Source organism: Notechis scutatus, chromosome Z, assembly GCF_049901735.1.
Source record: "Notechis scutatus isolate UNSWTSFEM ecotype Mainland chromosome Z, rNotScu1.2, whole genome shotgun sequence".
NCBI lineage: Eukaryota > Metazoa > Chordata > Lepidosauria > Squamata > Elapidae > Notechis > Notechis scutatus.
The window spans coordinates 82352068-82364256 of NC_142025.1; the positions used below are offsets into that span (position 1 = coordinate 82352068).

Genomic DNA, 12189 nt, shown 5'->3' on the forward strand with positions numbered 1-12189 from the left:
TTGCTGTTCAAGAAGAGCGTGTTTGGGACTGTTTCAAATTGTATCACCGTGCTGTGGTTATGCCCATTGCCAAATATTCTCTTACATCTTGCTGTGTTTCTGGAAGCCGTAGGTTCTCTCCAAAGGAAGTAGCCCTTGGAGACCCGGCAACAAACCAAAAAGAATGGCTGTTGCTGTGTCAGTGTATACAACCTTTCCAGATGCTGGCAGCACCCGTGGACTTAAAAGTTGTTTTAGAGGATCGCCATGGTTATTGATCACTACTCTATGAACTTACCAACCTTCCCCAGAAAGAAGGGTATATCTTGTTACAGAATTGGAGGAGTCTTTGCAAAGGACTGATAATAATTCCTCCTATCCAACACGTTTCCCTGATCCCTGTGTAGCCACTTTGTTTTCTGATAAATCTAAAGCATTTCTGCTAAAGACTGTGTGGTTTGGGCTGAAACCTTTTTGGTTAGACTTTCCAGTTTGTGGAAATGTCCTGTGGTAGGTAAAGATATCCAACGAGTCCCCATATCCTTGCTCTTAAAGGACATTGTAACCTGTAGGTAGGAGGAATCCTGGCAGCAACCCCCTTTTCTTTGGGCATAAATGGACTGAGCACCAAGATGGCTTTTGAAGTTAAGCCCTAAAAGATTTCCAGTGCAATAAAGTATTTACAAGTGAAGGTTTTGCAATGGACTGCAAACTATACATTATAACACCATCACACCTTCTCAAGCCTGCCAGGGCCTCCATTTATATATGTGGCTTTCAGCTTAAAGTCAGTAGTTGGACTACTATATGAACTGTTACTATCATATATTATACCGGTCGTAAGTGCACACTCAAACTACAAGAAAGCGGTATGTTTATTTTTTACACCAGCTATTTTCTAAACTCTTTTTTGCTGTACATACAGTTGCTTTATTTTCTCAGAATGTGATGCTTATTCTTAAGAATGATAATTTAAATAATGTGGGGAGGCGGGAGGAATCATTTTATGGTCTATTCATATTTCCTTGTTATAGAAATTGTGAAGGTGCATTGGAAGGGAACACAGGTAACTTGCTAATGAGTGAAAAGCAAACTAGAGCAAGAACTCTTAAAAGATCATTTAAAAAAAAATTAAATTCATTTTATTAAAATGTATAGAAGCCTAAAATAATGGGCACTTGATTCCAAGATTATGATTTTGTTAAAATATACATTCCTTAAATGTTTTTTTCCTGTACAGTAACAAGTAATTGTGTCTATGCAGGATGGGATTTGCATGTTGGAAATTGATCAAGTTTTTTACAGACCAAGTAAGACAGTTAATCAGATCAAGTGTATAAAATGGTATTCACAAATTTTGTAGCTTATGCTTTCAGGGTAAGTTTCAATATAGAAATTGTGTAAGCATCAAGCAGATTTCATGCTGCAATTTTTATGGACAAAAGAGAACAAAGACCACAAAAACTCAGAGGGACTTGTAAAGAAATTCATATTATGACTACATTTACACTAGGTATGGTTGGATGAAGTTCCCTGTTAAGAATCTAAAATCATAATAGTCTAATTAACAACATACATTTTGTTGCTACCACAAATACAAATTCTTTGTAACAAATTCTGGGAAATTCATATAGGGAATTACAGAAAACACATACAAAAAAGCTCCAAAAAGTTGTGGGCTGTTCTGGTTAGTCCTTCTAAAGATGTTGTGTTTACATAAGTTGTTCCAAACAGTTCTTAATTATTGTCTAATTTATGTAGGCGTCGACCAGAGGATTATGATATTCATAACACCAGAAAGAAACCAAGGATTGATTATCCCTCTGAGTTTCACCAAAGACCAGGTTAATATCTTACTGTTTAAATGTATATGCACAAATTTACAGATTTGTGTATTACAGTAGTCATGTGGGAATGTGAATATTAAATAAATTATTTAAATTTAAGGTCATAAAGACTCTGATTATGATAACAAATATGAGAATATAACAATACATATAAGTGAGGGGACTTTCTTGGAATAACTATCACTAATAAAATTCTAAAATAGTTATGCAATAACTTGTCCTCTTTGGAACAAATAGAGAGACATAGCAGTAATATGGAAGCATTCAAAAGAATGTACCGTCAATCTGTAAGTGAAACCAAAAGTTATACAATACAATCAGTTTACATCAACTGACTTGTATTCTGAGTAGTTCAAGCATTCACTTAATTTCACACAATGTCTTGGTGTGTAGTGGGGAGGGAACATAGGAACAGTGGCCTTTCATGTAGTATATGGCTGAATAGATTCCAGCAGTCCCAGGTAGCCTGCCTAAAGATACAAGATGGTATTAGTTGAGATTTATATTTTTACCACCTTTGCAATAAAGTGTTATGTAGTTATTTTAAAATTGAAATTCATGGCCAGTTGGGAAGAGAAGGAGCATTCCTATGAGTAGCAAGGCAGTAGCATGCTTAAAGATGGTAATGGCTATTTATGTTGCCAAATATAATAAATATGATACGTAATGCTGCTTGATTTTAAACAGGGTATTTAAAAGACCCCAGATACCAAGATATGGACAGGTAAGAGATGTTTAACAATGCCATTTTCTAATATAAGATATCTGAATATTTGTCTCTAATTTAATAAATCTTATCCTCAACAGACGATTTTCAGGAGTTCGGAGAGATGTCTTCTTAAATGGGGTAAGTTTATGATCTTTCATAGTTAGCAGTCATAGATGATTTTAATGTTACTTGATTTTGACATTCTTGTATATGTGTTTTTTGTAGTCTTACAATGATTATGTGAGAGAATTTCATAACATGGGACCACCACCGCCTTGGCAAGGAATGGTTTGTAATTTTGTATTCTTTGACTTTAGTACACCCATCGTATTATAAGAGAATATTGCTAAACACACTAGTCCTCTCATTTATGTAGAACACAGTATTTTGTTACGGTTTTAAGACTGAATTGAAGATTTTCTTAGATCTTTATGGTGTAACTTCCTAATTTTAATTATTAATTTTAGTCAAAGGAGTTTACATAAATGAGAAGACTAGTGTCTGATCAAGAAGTAGTACCTGTGAAAATGCATTCTTGGCATAGCAGTTTTCATCAATTAAAGCAGAAGGATCCAAATAGTAATTCTAAGTTTCACATAATGTTCTTAATGCCATAGTTTATTTGAAAATTATACATGATCTTAGTGGGAAAGAACTACATCAGGGTTACAGAATATCTGTTACATCAAGGATTATAACAGAGCACTTGATGATAAAACTTCAGGCATTAAAACAAGTGTTTTAAGCATCATCATAAGTTATTGTAGAAGTTAACATACACACACAGACATAGACACCCCAGAGCAAAAGAAACAGCCCTCTGTTTTGTCCCTTGGGCTTTGGAAAGAGAGGCTGTGTTTTTGTACCCTTGAACTAAGCAGTAAACAATGATTGAGAAGTAATTGGAAATTAAAGCTCTTGATACTGAACTGATTTGTTGTTGCTGCCAAACTACAGACAAAGCAATCCCCCTGAAAATCTAGAGTCACACATTCAACCTGTAAAACATTTCAGAAAAGATTCTGCATATAATATAGAGATGAAAAGAAAAACTGAACTAAAGCAGCTTACACTGTCAAAGTGATTAGCAAATAAATGAGATTAGCATGATTAGCAAATGAGATTAGCATGATTAGCAAATAAATGAGAAAAAGCAATACAGGTAATCCTTGACTTATGACTACAAGGGACTGGAAATTTGGTCATGTAATTTTGGTCATAAGTTGAGGTGCTCATATGAACAGAAGTGATTGTACAATCTACCAGCATTCATTAGGCAAATCCACAGTTGTAACTGTTAATCCACTAGATTTTTTTGTTGGAAGCCAACAAAAGTTACATGACCATGGAACACCATGAGTGTTCATAGATATGACAGTTTGACAAGTACCCAACATGTGATCATGTGACCAGATTGCAGCACAAGATTTTTATTTTGGCCAGGGATGCTTTATGGACCTTAAAGCTCCCATTCCATCATAAATGCAGATGGTTATTAAGCAACCCAGCCATAAGGATCAGCTATAATGAAACCCATAATTAAAACACAGGTCTAAATTCTCTCCAAAGAAATGCTATGATAGAAATAGTAACATTTCAGATGAATTTGAGGAAAAAGAAAAATGACCTCAATTAGTCAATAAGAGGCTATAGAAGCAGTAGTATGTGAAAATGACCTTGAGAGATGCAGCTGGGAAACAGTTGGATGACAGGCAACTTAGCAGGAATGTGGGTGTGGGAAACGTCTCAGAAGGGAGCTTCCCTTCGTTTCTTGATCTGTAAAGGCACCAGGGGAGAAATATACTTTCAGATTCTTAAAATTATGTTAAATCTATAATAAAATAGGATTAGTTCATCTGGATACGTTTACTGTCTGGGTTATGTCAGAAGGCTGACATAAATTATGTTATTCCAGAACATTTGTAGAATATTCAATTTCTTCTCCAGATGTTCTGGAGTGATCCAGCTGTTTTCTTGGGGAAGCTAATTCTCCAAAATTGAAAATGACCTAGTGTCCTACACAGATTTTGGTTTTTACAAAGATTTTTTAAAAAAAGATTACCATACAATGGTACCACAAACCCTTTTTAGCTTTGTTAAAGAAGTGGAATATTCCAGGACATTCAGTTTTAACACAATTGCTCGTATAGTTTCAGTAATTTTGGTTTTGTGATACATTTTTTAAAAAAAACTTTTTAAAAACTTCCTGTTAAGACCAGCTGAGAATTCGTGTCAATCACCTCCATTTATTACTGCAGTATGTTTTTTTAAGTGGGTCTCATGACAGCAATATAACTAGAACAGTTGATTTGCCATAAAGGTTTTCAAGGGTATTTTATGCTTTGCTAATGATTAATTAGCATTTATATCTCAAACAAGTAGCAATGTAGTCATTTCTAGAACAGCTACTGAAGCTAATTTAGGGGGAATGATGCATGTGCCTCCTTGAGCTTTTCATAGTATTGAGATTTTGATACGAAGTGGTATGAAAATCTAGTCTTCACCTTTAGGTACACTATGCTAAAGATACAATTTTCCAAAATACCTGCCAGATAGATTTCTGTTATGTTTCACATCTGTTATCCACCCTCTTTTGATGCATTTTAAATTTTTTTGTCTAAATACATGCACACTCACACACTTTTTTTATTCATAATTTTTTTATTCCTAGCCCTTGCAGGCATTAAGTGCAAATTTTTCAGGTTCTCAATGTTACAGAGTTTTATATAGCAACATATACAACTGCTCTACCCACTGATCTTTTTTCTCCATCTTCCCAGTTCCTTTCTTTCCCTATCTCCTCTTGCATATCACCAACATATATTTCTCATTCTCCATAAATATATTTATTTATATTTATTTGTTTACTCAAAATGCATGTTTTATTTGATAATTGAAGCATTAGGGCTGGAAGGGACTTCGGATTGGATTTTCTAGGCCAATCCCCTGCCCAAGGCAAGAATCCTTATGCCATCCGAGACAACTGACTGTCCAATCTTTTCTTAAAAGCTATTCCATTAGTTAATTGCTGTCACTGTCAAGAAATCTCTCCTTAATAGGTAGGATTTTAACAAGTTTCTACCCATTGCTTCTTATCCTGCCCTCTGATACTTTAGAAAATAAATCAACTCCCTCATCTAAGATCTATTGAACTGCATCTTGTTGGATAGCCCATTTCTCTTAATTTGTCAATATCCTTCTGAATCTCTATTTTCCAGTGTTAGCAATTCCCCCCTGCTTGGTATCATCTGCAGATTTGATGAGGTCTTTCTATTCCCTTGTTTAGATTGTTTATGAAGTTGTTGAAGAGTACAAGACAGAACTTGAACCTTGACAGAATCACACTACATGTTTCTTTCTATGTAGTTGTAGCTCCATTGAGAGCTACATTCTGAGTGTGATTGGTCAGCCAACTGTGAATCTGGTGGTGGTACTGTCTATCCTACATTGAGGATAGACTGTGATCTACTTTGTCAAATGTCTTACTGAAGTCCAAATATAGTACCCATGTTTCCCCAAAAATAAGACTGGGTCTTAATAATTTTTGTTCCAAAAGACACATCAGGGCTTATTTTCTGGTTAAGTCTTATTTTCAGCGAAATACAAAGTACTAAATGCGTCCATCTGGCTGACAATCTTAACTGGGACTTATTTTGGTAGTAGGGCTTAAATTACGAGCATCCTGAAAAATGCTAGGGTTTATTTTCCAGTTGGGTCTTATTTTCGGGGAAACTGATTATATCAATAGCCTTTTCCTGATCCACTAATTTAATCACTTTATCAAAGAAGGCAGTAAGGTTTGTTTGGCGCCATCTGTTTTTATAAAACCCAAGCTAGCATTTATTAATTGTCTTGTTCATTTCTAGGAGCTTCCAGATCCACTGCTTGATTACCTTTTCTAAGTTTTTCCTGGTATTGATGTCAAGCTGATTGGTTTGTAATTTTCAGGTTCTACTTTTTTCCCTTTTTTGAGAATTGGAACCACATCAACTGAAGAATCTTTTTGGATGAGAAATGAAACGTTTTCAAGGAAAAATTCTAAGACAGACCATTTGCCTTTTGAAAAACTTTTTCGGGGCAACCGGGACCTAGATGATTGAGAATCTCCATTGGCAATCTCAATGGGTTTTTCCAATCCTCTTTACCAGTTCTCTCTCTATTCCAGAAGCTCAGTGTTATTTTGTTCAGTGGTTCTGAGACCAACCTGCTGGTTTCTTCAGAATCCTGGGATGTAATACTTCTGGTCCTGCAATTTGAACTCATCTAAAGTGGAAAGGTGTTTTCTTTACTATTTTGTCCCCTCATGTTCTATCTCCCACCATGCTATTTTTGATAGAGTATTTTTTCCTTTTGTGTGTGGACAAATGCACAGGAGGAATTAAACAGTTCCATTTTTTCTTGATGTCCGTCACTATCTTGCCATCTTTTCTTTTAATAGACCTATATTTTCCTTGACTTTTACATATTGGAAAAAGTTTTAAAAAATTATTTTTGGCATTTGTTGCAAATCTTAGTTCATTCTGACCCTTAATTTTCTGATTCTATCCTTGCAGGTTCAGGCTATTGGTTGGTATTTTGTTTTAGTTATGTGTGTCTTGTCCATTCCAAGTCTTAGTTCATTCTGATCATTAGCTTTCCTGCCTCCACATGCTTGCAGATCCAGAGGACCATTTTGGGCACTATCCAGTTGGAGCACTGTTGACCTGTAATACTTTATATATGGAATATTTTGAAATAGCTTAATTTTTACTTTTTTTATTAACCTTAGACACAAAAAGTCTATTTTGCAAATATACTTTTGCACAGCTTCCCTAAGCAAATTCATAGGGAACCTAGCAGATCCAGTCTCAAAATGGTCAACCAGTATTTATTTATTCTGCAAAGAAATTAATTCCTCACAGTTTCTATCCTTTAAAAAAATTGAATTCCGGCAAACCTATTAATGTACAATATAATTTTGAACACAAAGGATTCTCTAGAAACAAATTATGGATAGCATCAAACTAAAGAACATTAATATTTATTTCTCAGTATAATGAGAGATGGTGGTGGTGGTGTGGATTTTCTAAACAAGATCCAAGTAGAGGAATATGCTTTGAATTATCCCAAAACAAAACTTGTTTTAAATGACCGAATTGGTCATTTTTGAGCGGTCAACTTCTCCCTTTTAAAGCAGTGAGATACATATCAAATAACCGTCCCAAAATTTGAAGGGTATTAACACCTTGGCATGTAGCAATGCACTTCTTACAGCAATTTTGGAGGGCTGATATAAAAAAGTACATTCAAACTGAGCTTGTGCCCCAGTAGAAAAGGAAACCATAACTCCTGGCCTGCTATTCTGCATCTTCTGCAAGGACTCACAGCCTCAATTTATAACACCTTATTTAATAAAACACTTGAGAAATACTGATCTCTACTGTTATCAGATCAGCACAAAATATTTTCCCTAAATGTGGCCAAATTTTGTTAAACTATATGCAACATTAGGCAAATTTTAGCTCCCCACTGTAATGTATTATTTTGTCTGGTTTTTTATCATTGTTTTTCTTAATGCTTTTATTTGTAATGCTGGTCTGTGATTGTAATAAAAATTGATTGATTAGAATGTCCAGATTGGTCCAAAATCAAATTTTAGTTGATACATAGTTCTCATGTAGTAATTATCATTAGTTATTTCAGTTGAAACTTTTATTGAACAATTGATCTTTCTTATTTATTGAATCTTATTCTATCTTGTTACAAAAAAAATCTTTTAATATATCTTTTATTAGCAATAGCTGTAAGAAATTGCTCTAAATAACTTCAGTTTTCCTGAGGTCAGTTGTGAAAATGTACTTGTTGCAGAAATGTTTAATTGCATGAGAATTCAAATACCATCCTAGATATATATTGTGATACTGCTCATATGTTGAATTATATTTTCCTGTTGATGCTGCTCTGTTCTGGGGTAGCAGATTACTGGAATAATAAGGATTTTTTTTTTAGCCTCCTTACCCAGGTATAGAACAGCCTCCCCATCACCCATACTATCAGCACCACGCTCCTCCTCCACAGGCTCACCCTCCTTACTCAGGACACCATCCCATGCCACATGATGCACGGTACAGGGATAAGCGAGTGGTAAGTGTAGCTTGGATCACTGTTAGAAAATGCACACATCAGATTTTGTTGAAAATCACTATATTCATTATAAAATATCTAAGGCTAAATATCTAGCACTAGATAGTTACAGGAGAACCAGTTTGATGTAGTGGCTAAGGCATCAGGCAAGAAAGCAGGAGATCATGAATTCCCACTTTAGATAGAAAGCCAGGTGGGTGAATAGTCACTTGGAATAGTCACTCTCAGCTCAAGTTAGAAGTCAGTGGCAAATCACTTCCAAAAACTTTGCAAAAATACTGCAGGGACTTGTCTAGGTAATCTCCTATAATCAGACACAATTGAAAAGAAAGGGGAGAAAGATATTTACATATTTGTAAAACTGTGGTAAGATTTTCAAGCAGCATATTTCAAAAATTTAAGTTAAAAAAAAAGATCAGCATGTGGAATCTGTAGAATGTAAAAAGGATGGCCCTGAGCGAGAGAGGGGACAGTTACCAAAGAATCAAGAATAAACATACATTAAGTCTAGGACATGTAGAAACTTTGGAAACAACTCTTGACAGACATCTTCCTAAATCACATGTTTATAAGAGAGGAGAGGTAACACAATTCAGACTTGCAAGATTGTTATTACCTAAATCAAAGTAGTCTTTAATATATACTAACATTTATTAAATACATGAACATTACAACAGTGAACTATCACTGGATAATTGATAGTCCTTTAGATCCAAGTGATTTTTAGTAATTCAAAGTTGTCAGAAGTTGAGATTTTAAACAGTGATATTTAAACTTATTATGTCTTCCATAGCATGACTATGACATGAGGGTAGATGACTTTCTACGTCGGACACAAGCAGTTGTCAGTGGCCGAAGAAGCAGGCCGAGAGAGAGAGAACGGGATCGGGAACGAGATCGGCCTCGAGATAACCGAAGAGACAGGGATCGGGAACGAGGGAGGGAGAGGGAAAGAATATGTGATCGCGATAGAGACAGAGGTGAAAGAGGAAGATACAGAAGATAATGTATTGTGAAACTACAATTACTTAAGGAAGCAAAGGCTTGTATATTTGCGTGTTTACAAGTAGTAAACTTATTTTCTTAAGTCATCATACTTGATTGTGTAGATGAATTTATAATTGCCCCTGTTCCAAGCATGCTGTAAGCTGTGAACCGAAATACATATTTTGGCCAAAAACATGCAAAGCTTGATTCTTCAGTTGATATCTTAATTTAAGCAGTTTAGAAGACAACATTTAAAGAATGTAGATGAATTTTCCCAACATGTTTATCTTAACAATAATTTAATTATATGTTCCTTTGAATACGAGTTATTAGCTGCCATGATTTTTGCTGTTTTTTTTTTTGACATGTAGCTTTTAATATTTTTTAGGGGGGTAGCATGGAATGCTACTATCAACACAAAAATACTGGGTGTGTGATGGTTGTATGGCAGTATTGAAGCAGTCGCCTTTTGTTTTTATGTTTCTGTTTTAATTTTTGTAAAGACAAAGCTTGTTCAATAATGGAAGCAATAGTAATATTTTATTGAACCTGTGCTGATTGTATTTTGTTTAATGCTCGTCTAATCACCTCACTTGCACCCTTTTTTCTCCAGTTTAACCATACTGTTTAGAATGTCCATTGTATGTGTGTGGGCATATATGCGTGAGCACAAATACTGTTGTATTTTACATTGCTACCATTTCTTTTTTTTATAATAAATTGCTAATAGTTAAATTCCATGGACTTTGATGCTTTCTGGCTTCTAAAAAAAAGAACAATTAATGATTAATTTGTCAATGTCATTTCAGGCATTCGGGCCTCAGCATGAGACAGATATAGAGGTACTGTCAGGGTGTTCTAAGTCATGATGGCAAACTAAATAAATTTCTATTCCTATCTAATATATTTAAATTTGTGGCATATATATTAACAACTCCATAAAAATATAAAGTATGGGAATCTCTGACTCAGGAAAGTGCATAGTTTTGTTATAAAAAAAGGAAACTTTTAGAAAATAGTGGCCAGTGAACAGTTCCATGTTAATTTATTTAACCAAGTCCCGTGCTATTTATTGCAATTTACTGCCAGTAAGAATGCTTGTTCATGCCTGAGATGAAGCAAATAGTCTATCTGATATTATAGTAGGAATAGTCTGAAATTATAGTCATTATCTAATTAAAAAGCTAGAAGTATACATTTTCTGGACATTTTGGTTCCACAAATAACATTTCTCCTTTTTTCCTATTCTAAAATAAAACAAAAAATAGCAATACTTGGTGTTCTTTACCAATCTTGTTATTTTGTCACCATAGGAATATAATGCAGTTTATGTATGATTGCTCATAAAATCATTTTAATATAATATTAATATTGATTAACCAATTTGAAAGTGTGCTTGGGTATTTTTGAAACAAACCTATGAGATTAGAAATCAGTTATTTATATAGAAAATACATTGATGTGGTCAATGAAAGGGTTAATATTCTGACTTCAAAACCCTTGTATTTCTATTAAAAATAGTGTTTTCTTTTAACTTTTTTTTGTGGTGTTTTCTTCTTTTATGGAATAAAAGCATGAAAAGACCAGAGAGAATTTCTTCCGAAGCGTTTATATTGACAAGGCCTAGAACAAATAAAACAATTGGTTAACTCAATACAGCATGTACTCAAAAAGATACACCTTAATTTAAAACGATCCTCTTCCAGAAAGAAAATACTGTATCTAGAAGAATAGACTCTCTCCTCTAACAGGGTATCCCAGAGGATAGAAATAAACTGTGCTCTCTCAAGGGCAGGATATCAAGGAAAGCACTATTTTTATTTTTTCCCTGCACAGAAAAGGAAGATAATTTTGTGAGAGTTATTGTAAATTTATTACAGTCAAAGGAGCCAGTTGGTTGCTGGAGGCAAAAGATTTTGTGTTTTGTCTTAAAAATTTTGTTCACAATTGTAAGAAAATAATGCAGTTAACCATCCCATTCATTCACCCAGCAGATCAAAAGTATAATTTTACTGGAGCTTAAAAGATTACAGAAGTTTAGTGAAGCTGGTCCTGGCGTTTTAGTGCACACTCTATACAATTAACATTTCCTTTTCTCTGGCCATCCCCACTGTTATCAGCAAACATTTAATTAAGTGCTGGTATATTGTTTGGGTAATAGGCCTTTGATTTTACATACTTTTCTGCTTTGCACTCCAATGGGTGACCTTGGCTAGCAGGTGTATTTGCCTCATTCCTTAGCCATCATGCTTAGATTCCTCCCCCCAATGTCAGGCTGTTAGTTTACAAAGTTTGGCTTGGGGAACAGCAGCCATGACATGCATAATCCATTTTTAAACCTTGAGAAAACATAAATCTTGGAATTTTCCTTCTAAGACTTTACAGCTGATAAAGCCCACTTGTTGATATGAATATTGCATAAGACAGGCAGTGAATTCTACTGAAAGGTCTGGGAGATATTTGGATTTTTTTTTGCTTAAGATCAAGTATTTTCTAGATAGAAGTTATAAAAATTGTATTGTGAAAGCAACAATTTTTGGAAAC

At 34.5% G+C, this 12189-nt stretch overlaps 1 protein-coding gene across 2 annotated transcripts in view; it reads left to right on the forward strand.

Annotated features, from left to right (window-relative positions):
• The window catches only part of YTHDC1 (YTH N6-methyladenosine RNA binding protein C1), a 43393-nt gene extending 33013 nt beyond the window's left edge, over nt 1-10380 (forward strand). For both annotated transcript variants that reach the window (XM_026686523.2, XM_026686525.2), the window contains 6 exons: nt 1741-1823; nt 2514-2550; nt 2634-2673; nt 2761-2823; nt 8524-8658; nt 9452-10380. In XM_026686523.2, coding sequence (XP_026542308.1) covers nt 1741-1823; nt 2514-2550; nt 2634-2673; nt 2761-2823; nt 8524-8658; nt 9452-9664 — 571 coding nt within the window. In that variant the 3' untranslated portion in view covers nt 9665-10380. The remainder of the gene's footprint in view (nt 1-1740; nt 1824-2513; nt 2551-2633; nt 2674-2760; nt 2824-8523; nt 8659-9451) is intronic.
• The last annotated feature ends 1809 nt before the right edge of the window (nt 10381-12189 follow it).